This window comes from Natrix helvetica (genome assembly GCF_964273705.1).
Source record: "Natrix helvetica genome assembly, chromosome: 2".
Lineage (NCBI taxonomy): Eukaryota > Metazoa > Chordata > Lepidosauria > Squamata > Natricidae > Natrix > Natrix helvetica.
Window position 1 is genome coordinate 151,563,451 of NC_138552.1, and position 22,531 is coordinate 151,585,981.

The 22,531-nt window shown below is 39.4% G+C and overlaps 1 protein-coding gene across 2 annotated transcripts in view; it reads right to left on the reverse strand.

The window, feature by feature from the left end:
* The window catches only part of ASAP2 (ArfGAP with SH3 domain, ankyrin repeat and PH domain 2), a 108,422-nt gene that overhangs the window by 58,541 nt on the left and 27,350 nt on the right, over nt 1-22,531 (reverse strand). For both annotated transcript variants that reach the window (XM_081945041.1, XM_081945042.1), the window contains exons 2-5: nt 12,933-13,005; nt 10,906-11,051; nt 6,326-6,400; nt 4,540-4,589 (exon numbers count right to left, since the gene is read on the reverse strand). In XM_081945041.1, coding sequence (XP_081801167.1) covers nt 4,540-4,589; nt 6,326-6,400; nt 10,906-11,051; nt 12,933-13,005 — 344 coding nt within the window. The remainder of the gene's footprint in view (nt 1-4,539; nt 4,590-6,325; nt 6,401-10,905; nt 11,052-12,932; nt 13,006-22,531) is intronic.

Genomic DNA, 22,531 nt, shown 5'->3' on the forward strand with positions numbered 1-22,531 from the left:
AATTTTTTTTAAAAAAAAGCAGACCCGCTTAAAAATTTGTAATCCAAATGTCATGATGGGGAGGGAAGTATAAAAAGCAATTCTTAAATAAAGAACAACTTGCAGGATCCAATCTGGGTCAGACACCGGGACTAGAGGTTTAAGCTTACAAATTTGTATGGGAGCCCATTGTCAGGGAAGTCTGAAAACTCGGATGACTAAACCTCTGGTCCCAGTGACTGATCCAGATTGGATCCTGCAACATTACCCTGGAACCACCTACATTTGCCTTCATTTGGGAAAGAACAATTCAATAGAACTCAGAGTGACATTGCTTCTCTTGTCATTTTCCTCAGCTGTATAACCTGATGAATGACTCTTTTTAAAAAATATTTATGTGCAGAAATAAAAGCATCCTTTGAAAACATTTGGAAGATGATTTTCCAGGGAGGAGGAAAGACTGTGTAGAACAGGAGGAACAAATTGTGCTTCTGAGAAGAAGGAAGTGACTTACTGACTGGGCTGCCTTGCAGGTCAGACACTACAGACTAGCCATATTCCAACTCGGAATGACACCCCCACTGCCCCAAGAATTTTCAGCCAGCATCATGTCTGAGGATTTTAGGAGTTGTTCTCGTAACACACACCTGGAAGCATTGCTAAATCTTGTACCAGAGAACCAACTTCCAACGTATGTAATTTCATACAGCACATATCATTAAGAGAAAGCTGAGACATCTTTATTCACAGGATGTAGTTTACAGGCATTGTTTTGTTAGAATTTATCAAGAGTTTCCATAACAACTAACGTTATGATTAATAAGACATCCTTCCTACTATCATGTTCCCAGCATGATAGTATCCCAGCAGTGGCTCAGTTGGATGCTTCAGTGTTTTACTAACACAAGGCACCGAGAAAATTATTCTGTTTTTTTATCATGCATTCTCAATTCTGGCAATATAACTTTTATTTTTCCATTCTGGCAATAAAACTTTTTTTTATAAAATACACTAATGATGTACAATACTTTCTCCTGTTTCCTCTGTAATGCCCAGCCACTATAATTTTAAGTCTGGAGTTATTTAGGCTGGCCACATGACCAACACTAATATCAGTACCAATAGAAGAGAATATACTGTATGTAGTTCAGGATTGAACCTTGGTGCTCTCCGAGTTTGGTTTTTGCTTGAAGATGCTTCATTATTCCACTAGGTGACATCACTGATGATGTTATTTAGTGGGGTAATTAAACGTCTGTTAAAAAAACAACCAAGCTCAGAGAGCATCAGGGTTAACATCAGTGCTGATGTCAAACTAATAATTACTTGAGCTGTGAAACTTAGATGGAGAGGTCAATATTCATCCCTCTGTGATGTGATAGTTGTGCAATCTTCCAAATATTAGAATCAAGGGGGATACTTCTGGACCAGCTCTTATAAATAGTATGTTCTTTGAAAGGTGCCAAAAGAGACAATAGCATTGAAAAGAGTGGTTTTATCTGATCATAGGGGAAAGAATGATCATCAAATTAATATCTGTTGTTACCTAGAGATGCTGAGCTAAATTAGTAAAGGCAATTAATTGGTTCACTGCTTACTTGGATTAAAGAATTCAGAATGTATACAGCTGTAATACAAGCCCACGGGCAAGAAAACAAACACTAAAGGGATGTTTGGAAACAATCTAATTTGTATCACAGAACTAATGCTTTTCTTTGTCTCTAGAAATTGCTTGGGAAAAAATGGATGCACAAAAGTATGAAAGACTATGAAAGCATCCTATACCAATTGAAAGATTTTGGAATTCAAATCCTGTTAATTGAAAAGGTTGCACATACTGTACATACTCGTTACAATTGTGTTTTAATATTGTATGTTGCTAGCATGATCTTGAATCCGGTGGGATTGTAACTTAAACTGCATGTTGTATTCTGAAATCTGCACAATCTCTAAGATTGCAATCAAGTTGAAAAACCAAGACCATAATAACTCAATAACTTATTGCTGGCATTGCATACTAAAAATTCATCTGATTGGGGTATCAGGAGTGATGCAGATTTGAAAATACGGGAAACTGCCTTACACCAAGCCAGATCATTGGCCAACATAGCTCAGTATTCTCTCCACTGATGGTCAGTATCTTCAAAATGAAGCATTTCCAAGCTTCATTTTGTTACCAGAGATGGAATCTGGGTGTTTTGTGGGCAAACCTCACACTCTGTCACTGATTTTACACTTTGTACCTAAGTAAATTCCCTCCTGGACTTGAAGACTAAAACTGCAGAGGGACATTCAAGTACACTCACAAACACCACCTAAATTATTCCTTCCTTTCATGATTTCTCATCATGTGGAGATTACATCTACAGGCATCATGTGCAAGCCTAGACAAGCAAAAGTCTCCTTTAAACTGCCTCTTTCAGTGGCGTAACATACATTTAATGCAATGTATTCAGTAAGTGTTTGACTCAGACTATCTCCTCTACCATGACAATATTCCTCTGTCATGACCACTTCTTCCAAATACAGGTAGTCCTCGACTTACAACCACAATAGAGCCCAGTTTTTCAGTTGCTAAGTGAGACATATGTTAAGTGAGTTTGCCCATTTTATGATCTTTCTTGCCACAGTTGTTAAATAAATCACTGCAGTTGTTAAGTTAGTAACACAGTTGTTAAGTGAATTTTGCTTCCCCATTGGCTTTGCTTGTCAGAGGGTTGCAAAAGGGGGATCACATGACACCAGGACACTGTCGTAAATATGAGTCGCCAAGCGTTTTGAATTTTGATTACTGTGACCGCGGGGAACCATTGTTAAGTGTGAAAAACTGTTATAAGTAACTTTTTCAGCATTGTCACAACTTTGAACAGTCATAACTTTGAACAGTCACTAAAAGATGGTTGTAAGTCAAGGACTACCTGTATGCTATTATTAGCTATTAATGTTTAAGTATACTTGGTTACCATAATCAGGCCTTACCAGAAATAGTATAAAGCAGATAAAGCCGTCACATGTTCTATAGTGCTGACATAATGCAAAATAAATTAACCATAGGCTAATTACTTCAGAGAACAGCTTCTTGCTCAAAAAAACAAGTGCACAGATTTATTTTCTATATTTTTTTGGTTTCTTCACTTCATCCAGTTATTCAAAACGTTTATATAGCCATCCATCCTCTAGCCAACTCTGCATGCCTCCTCTTCCAACAGGTGCCATGCTTATAGAGGAAAAGTAGCAGTTTTGTTATCTAATATAAAGAGAGATACAGGGATCCAGTATATTCATGCATGATAGATAGGTATATATTCTCATTATTCTGACTCTGGAGGGAAGGAATAGATATTGGGAATAGGTGCTGTAAGCATGATCGATCTTCAGAATACTCAATGGCGTGATTAACTAGGTATTAAATTGTAGTAGTCTCAATGGGATAAATATCTGGCTCATCAAACAGCATGTTTATACAAACAGACAGGATTTTGGTTTTAGTATCAAGTTGTCTCAGCTCCTTCAAAATATAACTTTTCATTTTCAAGTGTTTTTCAATTAAGGTATGGACATTGTTTTTAGTAAGCATAATTGCACATTTAAGAGGCTACACTATACTGCAGGTAGGTCCAACCAGTGGCCCATGGCCACAGGCAGCCCCGACCAGCTAGTAATGTAGCCAGCGTTGGGTTTCACATTTTGTTACCACTGGTTCGTCCCACGCACTCCGCTTGGTTCTCCCCATGCGCACTCCTCCTGCACACGGCCTCAAAAATGGCTTTGCTCGCGCACGTGCCATCCACACGTATGCCCAACCTCAAAAACGTGCTTAAATAGGACAGCATAGAGCTGGGGCGGGTGGGCAGGCCCACATGCAATTTCCGCTACCGTTCAGGCGAACCGATCCAAACCAGCTGAATACCACCTCTGAATGTGGCTCCGCAAGAGCACAAACTTTTAACTATGTGATTTTTATATACATTATCTACATTATTCTGCCACATTATTAAATCACACGTGGCTCAAGACAATTCTTCTTCTCTCAGTGAGATCCAGGCAAGCCAAAAGGTTGGACACCCATAATATAGTACAAACATAAAATTTATATGCACTGAAAATGAAAACATTTGTGTGACTCGTTTTTATTGCAGTATTCACTTTATGGATCCAAACTCTCCATAGCTTTGAGGTAACCCTGGCTACTGTACAGCTAACAATAGCAAATCAACCTCAGGCAGCTAGACTGGGACTAAATAAGTAAAGGTGAAGTCTTTTTAAAAACTGAGTATGAATCTTGGTGATTATAGAGATACAAACAGGTTCCTGGGCAAGTGTACAGAAGCAGTTTTGTCATTGCCTTCTTCCAATTTCCCCAAGAACCATCCATCCAGGTTCTTCCTAGATCTTAACCAAGCCTAGATTACGTAGTCAACAAATCTTGCATGGAACCAAAATATGGCACATGGTAATCCTATGTATTGAATCAACTCAATGACCCTTATTTTTGGATGAACAAGCACAGAAAGAGACCACGCATACAAATTTGCTATGTATCAGAAAGGAAGCACATACACTTTGGTTTCGTAGTCTTTCCATGCTTTATCAAACGTCTTCTTCAAATCCTGTAGAAATGAGAAGAAAGCGACGTTATTCAGGCAAGTGACCATTTCTGCTGAAATATTTTATTGTCCTAATCACTTGGATGAAAAGCTGGTGAAGTAATCTTTGGAATAAATAGCCCAATTTTAATTGGCTTCTTTAGTTTGTCTCAAATTAAACTTTATACATTTGGAAATCCAAGTGCTGTATCCTGGGACTCAGTCCTAGAGCTGGGCAAAGCCTTCAGAGAAAAAAAAAAACTTTCCAAAACATGTTTTGTGATAGTAAACATCTCTCCTTGAAGTGTTAACTGAGACAGCTACTTCCTTTAAAAGACTTGTACTGCTGTTCTGAAGGCTGCCTTGAATGAATCCACATAGCTATCATGCCCTTTTGCTGCACACCCTGATTACACCTAGACCACCATGGATAGTTTTCAAAATTTATTTGAACCTCCCAGATGCAGCAGCCCTTATTACTTCAAGGAATAAGAACGTGTTCCCACTTTCAAACCTTTCTTTCAAATGTTTTGCACAGTCTAACGCATTACTCTCACATTTAACACTAATGTGAGTTTCTAGGTGCCTCAAGTCTTGTTAGAATTAAGCAGATATCTGTTCATGTGAAAAAATGCTTCTTTGGTCCACACTAAAAGATTTTGTAACCCACCAAAAGATATACAGTGCATCCATGCAGACAGCAATCTGCTGGGATTAATAAACGGAGTGGCGTTCCTTTTTCTTGCTGTAGTCTTCCAATGAGTTGACCTTAGCAATCAAAATGTAAGGCTGGAGGAGTGGTTTTGGTTGGCTTTACATGTCACATCACACCAAAAGGACTACATAATGGTTTAGTGTCATTGTACGAACCCAACCATTTTGTCATAAAATTTAGTGTGAACCAAATAAAATGATGTGATAAGCTAATGAGAATTTTTTTCTAATAGCATTCTTTACCTACATTTCTGATTTAAGTAGCAACACAGAACCTCCTGCCTATCTATCTGGCGTCTCTCTGAGTCACAGCCCCTCTTGCTGTCCAATGTAAAAATTAAACTAATCCCTGACTTGACAGTGGGTGTGACTGCATTGTACAATAGCCCTAACTTAGCACCAGTCAGGCAGATGGCGTTTATTTATGGGTGCTGCACCATAGCATATTAGAAACCAAAGGAAGCCATGGTTTGCTAGTCAACCTCTACATCAGCTAGTATCCCAGCCAGCAGTTCACTTAGGTAATTTTTTTTTTGCCTTTTTAAATGTTTCCTTAAAGCATAATCCAAATGGAGTCATAAGACACTGCACACGTGTTGAGGAAAAACTGAACTCCTACCCTTTCATGGCCTCATTATTTCAATATTTTTGGATCCAGAACGAAAGTGAAGAAATATCTCCAGCTTCCTATTTCTATGACTAGAGGGCAAATCACTACTGCCACCCCTCAGTGAATAAATGAACAAGTATAATGTTTATGATCCATTTATTTAATTGGGTTCTCTCCGTTTTTAAAATTTGTGTGCAGAACAGATGCGTTAGGTCATATTTATGCAGAAAATCGAAAGGGTCCATAAAGTTTTAAATACCACTGTACATTAATCCAAAATAAATCACTGCATCCAAGATGAAAAATTATCCATCTAGAAGGACAGGGCAGCCGGATATGCTAGCACAGAAATATCTTTTTCTCTAGTACAAATTATAACATGTGTTTTTGCTAATAATTAAATAATAACTTTTAAAAATAGAAATACATAACATACCCCTTTTACGCCTTTTAAATCTCCCTTGAGCAAACTGTCCAGTGGAAACGTGATTATATTGTTCATGTTCTGGATCTATAATACACAAAAAATGTTGTCACCTACAAAGCATTTAAATATTTCTAAATGAATTCCTAGTAGACTTTCCAAGAAAGAGATGCAAGATACCCATTTGTGCAGAGAGGGAGAAAAGGATAATGAAGAGTGCATTTCCCACATTTTTGTTGGATTTAGGAATGCTTGGTTTTCCCAATCTATTGTAATAGTTGCGTTGTCATTATTACTTTTATTCATTAAAACACAACCTATGTTGCATGGAACCTCATCTACTTCCTCAGGAATTCCAAGCTCATTCTCATCCTAATAACCTAGCAAAGCACAATCATGTTCTCTAATCAGGACTTGCCCTGCTGGCATCTAGTTCCATATGCCTAGAAATCTCTGTTCAGTCTCAGTGTAAATTCAAACGTGATTCATATCCAAGTTCAATACGACTTGCTCCTTTACCAGCAGAAATTTAGGCCTCTTCCGATTCACTTCATCACCCAAAACTCCTCAATAAAGCTAGGACTACTGTTGGATCAGCAAACCAGAAAACACTTACATGGGTACAATCTCATCCAAGACTCTTGTTGGTTCTATTTTCCAGCAGGCAACTAAAGTCTTAGCAGAACTGTTCACCACAGCCTAAGGAAACTCCTCATATACTTCCTATAGGTAAAGTGCTTCCAAATAAACCTTTTTATTTTCTTGGAAGGGGAGACTGAATAGTTTTGCCTTCCCTGCAAAATTTGGCAGCACCAGTCATATCCATAACAAGGTGAGAGTGATTTGACCATGACACAGAATAAAAACTATTGTCTGCTATCCTCAGATGATGTTGCAACCCTCCCTCCCCCCTCCGATATATATGGTCCTCTATGCAAGTTAGGCCTCGAATGATCTGAGACAGTTTCACCATCCTCATGGTGTCCATGAATCCTGAGCTACCTCTAATCCATGAGACATCTTGGATGAGGAGAACTTCATTATAGGCAAATCTGATATTCAGCAATTGTTCTGACCTAGGCTTCCCAAGAGCATGAAGCAAACTCCTGGTCCCGACAAAAACCCCTTTTATTAATTTACTGTGAATCCTGCTCATTCACATACAGCCAAGTCTTTCAAGGGAAGATTTACAGTCACAGACCTTATCTGGCTTGGAGAGCTGCCAGGCCGATATCTGCAAAACCTGGGAAGAAGTCTAGGAGAGTCACGAATCAATTAAGCAAACTAATGGTCTCCTGCAAACTCCACTCCCCTTTCGCTGTTTTATTTCCTCTGGGAGGGCCATTCATTGTCCACCTGTGGCCTCACTCCCAAATTGATCCCTGTTCTTTAGCTGTTCCCTTTGTCTGGCAACTGCGCATGCGCACACTGGGAACAGGCTCCAACTGTTCGTCTGCCTTGATGTCTACCTTTGAAGGCAGCTGATAACTGGCATACGGCTCTGGCTCCCTCTCTGCCTCCAACACAGAGCCCTCATCAGAGCCTTCCCCAGACTCCAGGACTGGCCCAATCTCCTCACTGTCCGAATCTGTCATTCTTGCTTCTTTGGTTTTGCAAACTACAAGTAGTCCTCGACTTACAACAGTTCATTTAGTAACTGTTCAAAGTTACAACAGCACGGAAAAACATAACTTATGACCGTTTTTCACATTTATAATTCCTATGGCCTCGTGATCAAAACTCAGACACTTGGCAACGGATTCAGATTTATGACGGTTGCATTGTCTCGGGGTCATGTGATCCCCCTTTGTGACATATTGGCAACCAAGTCAATGGGGAAGTCAGATTCACTTAATGACCGTGTTACTAATTTAACAACTGAAGTGATTCACTTAACAACTGTGGCAAGAAAGGTCGTAAAATGAGACAAAATTTACTTAAAATTATTTCACTTAGCAACAGAAAATTTGGGCTCATTTGTGGTCATAGGTCGAGGACTACCCTAATATCTGCACATCCACTCAATGTTGGAAGATCTTCCAGATTAATATGAAGAAACTATAGCAAGTATGAACAAAGAAAAGCTGACAGTTAAATAGCATTAAGTTGATGTTTCTTATACCTTGAAATAATCTGAAGCCATCGTCATATACATCTTCAATAGCTGGAGGCCGTTAATATTACTGTTACCAAATGTCAGATAAGCTAACAGAGAATTTGGCAAGAAAAAACAGCATGAATTGCCAAGGACCATGTTAACTTACTATTTTTGAAAGGTACCCCAGGAATCAGCTCCAAATAAAGCAGTGCAAAGGTCTTTTTTATTACAAAGGAAATGGGAAATGAGAGCCCAAGATGCAAAAGGAAAAGTTAAATATCACCTAGTATGAAAAAATAGTGCATCTGTTTGACTTTATACATAAACCCACCTGTACTTAAATTATATTTTCATGCAGAGACTCTAAAACAGAACAAGAGTTAAGAAACATGGTAAAAAGTATTTAAATAATAAACCCTGCGTTTACAATTTCTAAAACAATAAAAGCAAAGTCTTATTTCTTTTTCAAGTTGTATAATTTCAGGATCTGTTTAACAGTTTTGTAACTTTAATAATACCACACTCCTCATTAGTAAGACTTACTCTAAGGCTACATTTGTTTACTGTCAATCCTAATTATTATATAAAATAAAAAGCAACCAGGGATAGAAAAGATACTTGCAAGTATAGGACACTGAAATATGCCTTTACAACAATCCATGTCATAATTTAACTTGGAAGGTATAACATGCCTTTAAATAATATCATATATACTCTCACATAAGACCATGCGTAGATAAGCAGATCCTTGTATTTTTAACCAAAATACCATGAAAAATAGTCGCCAGCACATAACCCTTGAAATGTTCATATTGTTTAATTTTGGAACCTAAAATTCCTGGCTTATCTGTGAGTATGTATGGTAAATATTTAAAACTAGGCTAAGCTTACACAAAGAGCAAAGTACAAATTCATAAATTGTGTCCTTTTCCCCCTGCAGTTGCTCAATGCAGGTTTAATACAGCAAGTGGAATGTTTTAACTGAAAGAGTGTTCGGGATGACGCTATCTAGGTCAAGTGGTGTTTAATCCATAGCGGTTCTTATATTAATGCTTTTTTTTTACTTGCTACTCCAATCATCTGATTATAAGCAGACCTCTTATGACTATGTTTAGATTCTAGATATTTACATGTTTGAACTAAGTGTTCAGGATAGAATATATTTGCTAATGTTTTACCCCAGTGCTTTAATGGGGCAGAGATGTTAGGCCACCGTGTTTCCCCGAAAATAAGACAGGGTCCTATTTTCTTTTGACCCCTGAAATAAACTTATTTTTGGGGAGGTCTTCTTATTTTTGAGGTGCAGGAGGTGGCGAGCATGGTCACCTCATGGTTGCTGCTGTGTTGCGTGTCGCTGGGCATGCCACTCTTTTTGCAGTGGCCATTAGCATGACAGAAGGAGTGCGATGGCCAGGGTTGGGGAAGCGGCTGTTAGATAAGGGTGTGTGGGGTGCATGGGGCATGTTCTCCCCTTTCTTTCTTTCTCCTCCTCCGGTCTTGCCTTATCTCATGTTGTTGTATGCGTGGCAACCAACTAAATGGCGGGGACCAGTTGCGCATAGGTTTAAATATTTTCGGGGAGGGCTTATTTTAGCGCATGGGCTCAAAAGCCCAATTGGGCTTATTACCCAGGGAGGTCTTATTTTCAGGGAGACAGGGTACCACTATAAGCAGGTCACCATAATTTAATCTTAATCAGATATTACAGGGAAAGGTGTTTTTCAGCCATGACACAGTTTAGAAAGTAATATAGCAATACTGGAAAAATGTTCCTATTTATCAGACATTAACTATTATTTGATAAAATATGAAATAAAGTATTATTTAACTGCTACAATAATGGGAAGAGTTGACAGCTTTCCAAGAGCACACCCAAAGCCCTTTTGAGGTATCTCCTTCTACCTTCAGTTCAAACACAATCCACATTATCCCATGATGGTCTGCTGGATGAGATGGATTGTGTCTCTGAAGGGGAAAGTGGTATGATGGACTACAGTGAAACTGCAGAAACACAGGAAGGAAGAAACACATCCCAATACGTGAGTAGGTAGTCTCCTCTTCACTAGATTCCCAACTCCCACGCCAAAGCCTCCCCCACCCCTTTTAAAAATCAATTAATGTTATAAAGCTTTAGAAGGAATCCAATTATAAAATGTTTCAAATCCTTCCTTGAGAGCTAGATAACAAAGTTGTCCTAGGCAATCATTTACAATATACATTGGGTGCACACACAAGCGATTCTCCCACAGCATCTGTTTTCAACTCTAAAGTCACAATTTAAATCTATTAGGTAAGCCTCAGAAACAGGTATTCAGTCCTTTTTCCTCCCCAGAGAACAGCTTAGTGTCTATAAAAGCTGTGGCTTTATAGGCGATCAAGTTTTTATATTTAGTAGTTAGTAATTTTTATATTTAGCAGCTATATATTTTAGATTAAACTTAAAGCTACCCGGTACAATTTCAATTCTGTAGTACATACTTTCATTATTTCTTACCAGGTTTTTGAAGAGTGCTGTCAATTCCTTTGTAAATACAGCAAATTTTAAAAATGCTGTTCCTAAATCTGGATCATCCCTACAGACGCAGTTGCCTCCAAATTTCTCCAAAGCTTGCGTGTACTGTTCTTCATTTTCCACATGCGCTTCAAAGAGAACAAACAGGATGCTAATTCCAGTAACTATCAACAAGTCCACCATTGATTTAAAAAGTGCAAGTATTTTACAAGTACATTTGAATACATTGATTTAAATTCAAGTGTTTTCAGTTTTAAATTTCAAAACAATATGATAGTCCATGGTAGGATAGTCCAACAAGTTTCTTTAAAAAAATATTAAACACCTGAATAAAGAAAAGCAAGAACATTAAATTGTTATACTAGTACAAAAATCTGAAATAAGATTCCAGCTGAATAACTCAAAATACAGGAGAAAAGTTCCAGTCCAAATAAAAGTGATGGTAAATCATCATTGTCATCAACACCACCGTCTCTAAATTTATCTGACATTTAATAAATGAAGCCTGGTATGTTTAAATTAAACTGCTTCTCCGTAACAGTTGTTATTTGCAGTAGCTCATCATAATGGTGCTACATGCATATCAACATTATTGAGAACCATATACAAAGGCTATTTTCAAATCAAAGAAAAATTGAGGTCCCATGTTGATGACATGGTTTACTTTGACCATAGTTTGTTACCTAAGCTACAATAGTTGGCTTTTCATAAATTAACACAAAGTTGGTGAGAAAGAAATTGGAATCTGTTCTTGTGAACACAAGCTAAATACATAGTCTAGGGTACATTGATAAATTTCAAATTCATGCGTGGGCCTCTCCATTCATTTACCAATGCAGCTTAAAAAAGATGAGGAATTTCATTTTCTATCAACCATAGTTTATTGATATACCTAACCAGGCCTACAGGCTGGATATGGCCTTTGCAGGCCATGTCCACCCCAGCCCTCAAAGGCAAAAAAATATCCTGATACGTCACAATATGGCCCACAATGCAATTGGGTTTGACACACCTGTCCTAAACCATAAAAATGTAAAACACCTTACTTATGTTTCACAGAAGGAAAGACAATTGATGACCCTCCAAATGTTGCTATTAGATTATAATTCCCATTATCCCAGACACCTGGCTGGGCTTATGGGGCTAATGGGAACTGACATTTGTTAACACTGAGGCCACTAATTCAGTGCCGCAAACTGATTCTTGTTTTTTCCCTAAATAACGATGTCTTATCTGGTTTCATTCATAGCCAGTTCCCTTTGATTCCTGACACGCTATGGGAAAGAAATGTAATAGCAACATGTTAAAATGTTTACACATTTCTTAATTACTGTGTAGAAGCTAGACAGTATAATATGTCACATACATGCTTAAAAAGTTACGCCTTTACGTAATTTCTAAGTCCTGGTGGATACATTTATTATTGTTATTATTCGAAGTTTCTTTTGCGTGTGGCTGTATTGTGATTGGTGGTGAATATTTATTATTTTGACGTTTTTTTTACTCTTCATGGATTGTGTGCATACACATCTTAGTAACACTATAAACAATGGCTAGTCAAAAAACAGAAGGGAAGATCTCATTGCAGGGAAAGAGGGGGAGATCTGTTTATGAACCACAGTGATCACCTAACAAGGATGAGGATGCACAGTTCCCATCTTTCCTTATTCCAGCGTTTTTCTCTTTTGCCTATCAATATGAATTATAGTTTCACCTTACTACTAAAGTTAAAATTACTCTTAAAAATCTGTTCAATCATATTTTCAATTTTCTGACTTAAAAGGGAAAAGAGGCTTTTGTTAAATCTAACTTACATCAGTTAACATTTAACAACAACAAAAAGTCATTAGCACCAGGAAGGTAAATGGGTGTCAAAAGAAGGAACAAGCATTCTTTTATGGACTATCATGGACTTGAATCTGCATCATTCAGTGAATATTTGACAATCATTGAATATTGCAACGTGTATTTTAGAAATATAGGACAGCAATAAAACAATGTGTACATACCCAAACCAGAAACATTTATGGCTTTTACAGATTTTTTCATCTTATAAAGAACGGTTCGGTCAACATCCAGGGCCTAAAAATGAAAGCAATAAAAAAGTTAGGTAATATTTATTAATTATATGAGCTCAATAGCGTAGCAAGCAATATACCAAGTCGATGCTACTTGACAACTGAAAATGCTACATGTTGTTTTTAATATAAATTTTTCTATTATTTTTATTCCCTTCAGAAGAAAATGAAGTAGCAACCTCCATGTCGTCACTCCCAAAGAATTTTCCTTCCATTCAGTTGTGCCCAATACTCAGAGACTACCTGAAGATTTTACAGAAGTGATTTGCCATTGACTCCTTCCTAAGCCCAAGAGTCACTGACCCAAGGTCACCCGATTGGCTGTGTACCTCAGGTGGGACTAAACTCAGAGTCTCTCGATTTCTAGCCTGATGCCTTAATCATCATTACACCAAAGTGACTCTCACAAAGAAAATACCTGACTGTTAATTTTAGCTTATTGTCAATTATTTAATTCATATATATATATATAAATGACTTAGAATTGAGATTTTTAACAAAACGTGGGCTCCCACGCTGATGACAAAGAATATTAAGTCACTGTTTTAAGAGCAACACTAATGACTGTGTTTCACTTGGTTTATGTATTGTGGAGATTTTTTTTAAATTAGCACACCTGACTATATTAATTTGTTGTCTGCTGTGATCCAAGTAGCTCGAGGCAGCTTTCAGCAATGCAGGATTTTTCCACTAATGACATCAAAATGATACTCACAAGCTTCCAAGAGCATCTTAAATGTCCTCTTGAAGAAATTATATGATACCAGTACTATAATGATCATGCCCCCATGCATGAATAGTAAAATACAACAAGCCCACATTAGGTACAGAGAAGCAAAACACTGCAAGAAGCCACCACACACCATTTGAAATAGGAGGAAATCATGCGTAAGTTCCAGAAAACTGACATGCTAAATACATAATGCGCAATGTATTAAAAATACTACATTCACAACAGACTACAAACAATGACAGTACAGAGTACACAAAATGTATTGTGGTAAAGGAAGATATAAGAAAATATCAGTAGTCTAGGTAGCTTAGAATGTCCAGGTGACATTCGATTTTATCTCAAATTTAAAGTAATTTCTGTAGAAATCAACTTGCTTATTAATTAAACTGCAAAAAATCCTACCAGTGAGCTACCCCAAAACAATATTTTGCATGACTTCCATTCTTTAATTATCAGAAATCATATCTCAAAAACTATAACCTAGCAAGAATATACCTGTATCACTTAAAAACTAAAAAAAAAATAGTGAAACGTACACTCTAACATTTACAAAGCTCAAAATATTGCAGGAAACTATTCCTAGCACCGAACATGGCACAATAATTTAATATTCAATACAAAGCAATATATCAATGTTATTCTCAACATTTATCCATGTTAACATTAACAAGATTTGTGTCACACAGTCACAAATGACAATAACTATGCATGCTTTTTTTTTTTAACCCAGAATGTGGTAAGCATTTTAAATGATGCCCAAGCCCTGCTGGATGGGTCATGTTATTTCAGTATCTTGAGTAATTAATTATTCATTACAAAACAAGATGAAACAAACAAAAGCAATAAAATAACAAAACCCTGGCGTTTTCAACAAAGCCATCATGGCTGCTTTGTAAAAATCATGCCTTATGTTTTAGGGTATCGTTTTTTTTTAGAGATTTCTCTTATTATTATTTTTTTAAAATAATAGTTTCAGCGGCATTCTTTGTTGTGATGCCATTAAGGTAATTGAGTGGCTAATAAAACCAGCTTTTACATGTTTTAAAAGGCTTCTCTCTTTGTCTTTTTCTGCTCTTGTGTGAAAAGCCCTCCCTTTTAAAGCTTCCTAGGGCCCTTTTTCTATTAGTTTCAAAAAAGCGCATGCATTTGTCTCAAGCTTAATTCTGCAACCAAGCGAATATTTTAGCATAGTCATATACAGATTCTAAAGTGCTTTCAAATTAACGTTCTTCATATTTCACTGTCTATTGTTTTCAATCAAGTGTCAATGAGACATAGAATGTCAGAAGTCATTTTATATTCTGGCACTAATCTCTGCCCACCAATGTGCTTTTTATAAGGTTCTTCTCATGATCTGGAAAGGCAGCGAAATAGCATTGTTTTGTACATGTGTGCATTTAAAAAAAACAAAAACCTAAATGTCACATCAATCTTTACTATATGATACAGCATCTGCTCCTCTGTTTTAAGCAGATCTATGTGTATTTATTTTTATGTAATATAATAATTATTATATGCAGGCATATCACTACAGCATTTTTAAACTAAAAAGGCAGCATTTCGATTCTGTATCAATAATACTTTAATGTACTTCCTTTAAAACAAAAAAGTGCTTTTCACTCATTTTTAAGTTTTATTTATTAAACAGATGAGCAAATGGCTACAGATCTACAGAAACTATAAACTGCAGGTACTGTCCAAACTACTGAATTTAGAAAGACCTACTTTCACTCAGACTGTCATCACTCTGCTTAATGTTACCATTCTAGACTACAAGTAAAAGGTACAACTAATCTTGCTTACACTAGGAAGTCAAGTCCAGTATAGATCAACATGTCCTGACATACATATTAGGTTCTAATACAAAATTTAATTCTACATAAATTGACAGGTTACATGAACTACAGCAGGTAATACATGATGTGATGAGCGGCAAACACATGTAATAATAAATAAATAATAAAAATAAATATTTAAAGCTGTTCACTTAATTAACTTTAGAAAAGCTCAAGATCTTTAGATTGAATATTACTTATAATTGCAAACAATGACAACCTAGTGTTAATCAATAATCAACATTAGAAAAAACAAAGTTTTTTTTAAAAAAATCTCAAATTGCAGTTTTTAATCCATTCCAATCAAAATTCAAACCAAGTTACATGCTAACGATATAATGTGATTTTACCCACTATGAGCTCACAGATCTGTAAGAATATACCACGCACCTTACCATACCACACAGTTAGTATCCCATTTTCCCCGAAAAGTGGGAATGGAGAAATCTCATTAGAAGAGCATTAAGACACATCCAGTCCAGTCACACTGGTATCTTGAAAATGCATTATAGCCATAAAAAGTACATGCACCTTAGAAAATACAATTTTCCAGAGTGTTAAAGTCTTTAGTGTAAATATGGTAGCCTAGAAACAATAACAGAGTAGGACTGAACATGTTTAAAAATGCACCACAGGCACTGGGGTCATAAATAGGATGTAAATAAAAGCCAGGCATCCTAAAAACATGAATGTCTCAAAGATGTCTGTCAATCAGAAAGCTGTATCTCCCAGCATTAAGAAACCAGAAGGAGAAAAAAATTCTTAATCAAGGAGTAATGGGATGGAATATAGACAGCTACAAGTAGTCCTCGTTTTAAGACCATTCATTTAATGGCTATTTGAAGTTTCAATGTTATTGAAAAAATGGCTTAGGACTGAGCTTTAATTAGTCCAAAAAATGTTTTTACATTTCTTAGATAAATACAAATTGATTACACTAGTGAATCACAGGATGAATCACCTGAAGAAATATAGTTTATTTCTTCGTTGCATCTCTCCTGTCACACAAACCACTACAGGAAGTCCTCAACTTATAACCATTCAAAGTTATGATGACACTGAAAATAGTGACGATTGTTTTTCACACTTATGACCATTGCAAAATCCCCATGGTCATGTGATCAAAATTCAGGCACTTGGCAACTGGCATGGACTTCATGACCACTGCACTGTCCTGGGATCATGTGATCATCCTTTGTAACACAGTTCTAGGCTGCATCAACAGAGGGATAGAATCAAGATCACGTGAAGTGTTAATACCACTTTATAATGCCTTGGTAAGGCCACACTTGGAATACTGCATCCAATTTTGGTCACCACAATGTAAAAAAGATGTGGAGACTCTAGAAAGAATGCAGAGAAGAGCGACAAAGATGATTAGGGGACTGGAGACTAAAACATACAAAGAACAGTTGCAGGAACTGGGTATGTCTAGTTTAATGAAAAGAAAGATTAGGGGTGACATGATAGCAGTCTTCCAATATCTCAGGGGCTGCCACAAAGAAGAGGGAGCCAAGCTATTCTCCAAAGTACCTGAAGACAAGACAAGAAGCAATGGGTGTAAACTAATCAAGGAGAGAAGCAACTTAGAACTGAGGAAAAACTTCCTGAGTTAGAACAATTAATCAGTGGAACAGCTTGCCTCCAGAAGTTGTGAATGCCCCAACACTGGAAGTCTTTAAGAAGATGTTGGATAGCCATTTGTCTGAAACGGTATAGGGTTTCCTGCCTAGGCAGGGAGTTGGACTAGAAGACCTCCAAGGTCCCTTCCAACTCTACTATTGTATTGTAACTTCCCTAGCTGGCTTCCAACAGGCAAAGTCAATGGGGGAAGGCAGATTCGCTTAACGACCGCATGATTCATTTAACAACTGCAGCGATTCATTTACCTGTGGCAAAAAAGGTCGTAAAATGGGGGAAAACTAACTTAACAATAGACTTGCTTAGGAACGGAAATTTTGGGTTCAATTGTGATTGTAAGTCAAGGACTACCTGTATAACCGTCCTATTAACACGACACAAGTGACCTAAGATTGTAACTCTTTCCTAGTCCATTTACCCATCTGAAGGCTCTTCAACAACCATATTTCACCCTCTCCTGGTTTCTAGCCTGGTGTCTTAACCACAACATCAAAATGACTCTCTTTTCATTCTCTGAACAACCACACAGCATGATTATTCACTGTCTCCTTCCTCACCATTTCTTTCTTTTTCATTGCTTTGCCCTTGGGGGGGGGGGGGGGGAGAAACTAAAAATCCATGATATGACACAGTCAGAATCACTCTGGACAAACTCAAAGGAGATTCAGCTACCTGTACCAGTTCTGTCCCTTTCATTGCTTGCATGACATTGGGAGTTACAATCTAAAGAAACCATAGAGATGGAGTGCACCAGTTCTGTCCCTTTCATTGCTTGCATGACATTGGGAGTTACAATCTAAAGAAACCATAGAGATGGAGTGCACCAGTTCTTTCCCTTTCATTGCTTGCATGACATTGGGAGTTACAATCTAAAGAAACCATAGAGATGGAGTACCTAGATAAGCTTTATTTTACAGGGATTCTCTTTGACTTCATCTTACTCACGGTCACTGAAAGAAATAGCTAGACATTAGATGATTTACATGCCAGTGGAAGACCAGGTCTGTAGATCCATTCTCTATTAGCTATGTCAGTTTCTGTGAAACATTTCAAACAAATATAGAAAATAATCATTAAACTATAGTAAATCACATAGACTGACATGTGCAGGTGTAGTAGGTTACTTCTTGCTGCCAATTTAAGTACAACAATACTCCTGTAAGCTCTTCTGGTTAATTAGCCATAATTAGAAGTTACAGTTTCCACAGTAACCTTAGCTCTGACAAAGATGTTTCAGTTATAATCTGAACAGTTATTCCAACGTAAAAGCTTTGAATTTTAAATTCAATAGTAATAAGCATAACATATAATCCATACAATGTTCATTCCAGACATGAAAATTAGGGTACAGGGTTATTTCCATTAAATTAAATTGGAACTCTGGATATTTAAACCATATTGTTATTTTGAGTATGAAAAATGTCATCCTAATTTTTATGCTTTTTAGGGTAGTTTTTTTTTCAACTCCACATTCACAACTCTTATTTCTTTTTTAAAAAATGTAGCAATTCATGAGAAAAAATATCTTCAATTCACAGTCAAGTAATAATTTTATGAAGATTTAACAAAAATAATAATAAAGTATGCTCCCCGCCCCAGTGGCAACCATCAACACTTTCTATGTGGTTTCCCTCCCTCATATACAGGAAGTATGTTCTCACTTTATATACATGGGTGAGAAGTAGGAAAATTTTAAAAACACAATAAAAGCTTTACATTTTATAGATTCTCCTGACCCTCCTAGGCTAATTTATTTACAATGGCTAGGATAGAGGCAGTATTGTAAATACAGTCTGAATTCAAAAGAAATATAGATAGTCCTTGACTTATGACTCTTTCATTTATCAACAGTTCAAAGCTACAACTGTTTTGTAGTGACTTATGATCTGTCCTCAAAATTGCAATATGTCATGATCCTTCAGTCATGTGATCACAATTTAGGCACTAGGCAACTGGCTCACATTTGCAATGGCCACTGCAAATGGGGTTCACTTGATGCAATTTGCACCACCTCGGCTATTGTCCAACAAGCAAAGTCAATTGGAGAAGCTGCCTTCACTCATCAACCATGTGATTCCCTTAATGACCACAGTAAGAAATGATAGTACAATCAGGTCAGATTATGTGATGCGTCACTTAACAATTACATTGCTTAGTGACCAAAGTTCTTGTAGTGAAAGCTCACCTGTAAAGCAGTGTTCGTCTTCCTGCTTCTGAGAAAGCTTTGTGTCAAGTGTTAGATAACACAAAAGGTTGCTACAACACAAGCAGACCAGGCTGGGCTACCCTGGAGAATTGTTCCCATGCCAGACTGCTCTCAGACAAGACCTTAAATGTAAGAAGCTCTCAGCTTCTTGATGAGGCTGAACACAGCTAGAATTGATGCATTCTGACTGGCAGCACCAGACTGCTCCCAAATAGAGTTGCCTCAGAGGATTCGTTGAGCAAGTCTACTTCCTTCTCCCTCCCTGCTTTTCACATGGCAATAACAGTGTTCTTGTGAACTAAATGAACGCTTGTTCTGGGTCACAAGGGACAACAACGACTGCATCACGATGCCATTTCTTCTTACTAGGAGGATATGGTATCTCCCAGGGACGTGATGGTGAACCTTTTGGGCTTGTCATGTCAAATATTCAGAAAGAACGTTGGTCTTACCTGAACGTATCTTTTAAGTTGAGTAGAGGGAGGGGTCACTCGAGGTTAACACAGCCTGATTGGTCCATTACACTGAGAGAAAACTTCTTAACCTTCTGTCCCTCCTATTGGTTCCCAGTTTCCTTGATGTCGAAAGTCTGCATCTGAAAGTCACAAACAAGGAGAAGCCCTGGGAGCCACCCGGTCCTCCCCCCCCCCAGTCCTTGTCTAACTAACTAGGGAGGGATGTGACCCCTCCCTCTACTCAACTTAAAAGACACGTTCAGTTAAGGCCAACATTCTTTTTACAGTAGAGTAGAGGGAGGGGTCACTCGAGGGACATACCCAAGCTACGTCCCAGGGAGGGAAGACTGGGGTCTAAGGGGGAGGATCGGCCGCTACCCGCTGAAGGACCCTCCGGCCAAAAGACGCCTCAGCCGAGGCATAGACATCCAACCGGTAATGGCGAATGAAGGGAGTTGGGGAGGCCCAGGTGGCCGCCCGACAAATATCCTCAAATGGAGCCCTGGTAGCCCAAGCCGCAGTGGTAGCAGCGCTATGAGTAGAGTGTACTGTTATACCCGAAGGAGGAACCTGTCCGGAGCCCCATAGGCCTCGACTATGGCCTGTCGCAGCCACCTACCTAAGGTGGAGGAAGACACCTTAGTCCCAAGAGACCCCGGCTGAAAAGACACGAAGAGTGCCTCAGTCTTACGGATACCCTTCGTCCGCCTCAAGTAGATGTGGATAGCGCGGCGGACATCTAACCTGTGCCATAAACGCTCCTGCTCGCATGATGGATTAGGACAAAAGTTAGGTAAAATGATCTCTTGGGCCCTATGAAAAGGCGTGTTCACCTTTGGGAGAAACGTCGGATCGAGGGGAAGGACCACCCTATCCTGATGGAAAAGACAGAGATCGTCTTGGGATGAGAGCGCCCCCAACTCTGATATGCGCCTGGCCGACGTAATGGCCACTAGTAATGCCACTTTAAGAGTGAGCAGCTGCAAATGGACCGTTCGAAGGGGCGCAGAGTGGGACAAACCGTCCTCCAAACCCTTCTGCAGGAACTCCAAGATATTCGGCACCGTGGCCCTAGAAGGATTGATGCCGAGCGCACCATTTGGCGAACACCGCCCAGGTAGAGTTATAGATCCTGGTGGTGGATGGCCGTCTGGATGCCTCAATGGTCGCAATGACCCCTGAGGAAAGCCTCACCTTCTTCAGCAGGCGCCGCTCAAGTGCCAGGCGGTTAAGTGGAGCCACTGTGGCTCCGGATGGTTCAGGACCCCGTGACGCAAGGCGATTTCTCCATGAGGGATTCTCCAAGGGTCAGACACTGACAATTGGACCAGGTCCGCAAACCATGATCTCCTGGGCCAGTGAGGAGCAAACATGATGACGAGGGCCCTCTTTGCCACTATCTTCCTGATGGTCCCCGGGATGAGGGGAAGGGGAGGGAAGGCATAGAGAAGGCCTGGTGGCCATCGGCTCCTGAGGGAATCTGTGCCCTCCACTGTGGGCGTCTGGAACTGGGAAAAGAATCTCGGCAGATGGGAATTGTTGGGGGAGGCAAATAGATCCACTAGGGGGGTGCCGAACCTCCGGTAGATCTTCTGAAACAGTTCTGGCGCCAGTTGCCACTCGCCATTGTCCAGGACCGCCCTGCTCAGCCAGTCCGCTTGGTGATTTGCCACCCCTGGGATGTGTTCCGCCACTATTGAGGCCAAGTGTCTCTCCGCCCACAAGCACAGTCACTGCGCCTCCCGCCAGAGGGCATGGGAGTGAGTACCCCCCTGCGGGTTCACGTGCGCCTTCGTAACGATGTTGTCCGTTAGCAGAAGAACATGTCGCCCCCGCAGATGATGGCTGAAGTGAGGTCGCAGGGCCTGCAGATGTCTGAGCTCCTTGGTCAGCCGGCTGGGCTAAGCTACTGGGCTCTGGAGGGGCCCGCAGGTTGGCTGCGAAGGCCTCGGGGCTCCTCAACTGCTGGCTCGCTTTTTGCGCGATCATGCTGCTTGCTGACTTGGAGGCCTGTGCATGTGGCGGCTCTCAAAATGGCCACCGGAGCCTCTTGCCCGTTCGTTATTGTGGCGGCTGCTCGAGCCCTGTAATTGCGGCCCCCTCGTGCTCCCGCAGCCGCAATTCAAGCTAATTAAAAGCACCTGGCCAAAGGAGAAGACTGGCGTGGCAGAAAACGGCTGGCTAGGGACGGAGCTGGGCGGCTGGCTTTCGCGCGCTCCTTCGCGCGCCGCAGCAATTCGCTCACCAATGTGATCTTCGGCCTCGCCGATCGAGGCGCTTAGCAGGCGGCAGAGGAAGGCTCCTGAAGCTGCAGGGGTCGTCACCTCGGGAATCGGTCCAGGGCACCCGGTCCGCGGACAGGGAGAGGAGATTGCCCCACGGGGCTCTCCCTGCCTGCAGAGGACAGAAGCAAGCTGTCCGTCTGGGTGCAGCCACAAATTTAGAATTTAGATTAGCCAAAAGTTCAAATTACACACAAAAACCTACACTACCTATTATTTCTTGGTTGTTAAGCAATTTTCCTACCTAAGGAACCAAAACACACAGTGCTTGGACCAAAAGACTGAGAGGAAACTGGAACCAATAGGAGAGACAGAAGGTTAAGAAGTTTTCTCTCAGTCTAATGGACCAATCAGGCTGTGTTAACCTCGAGTGACCAC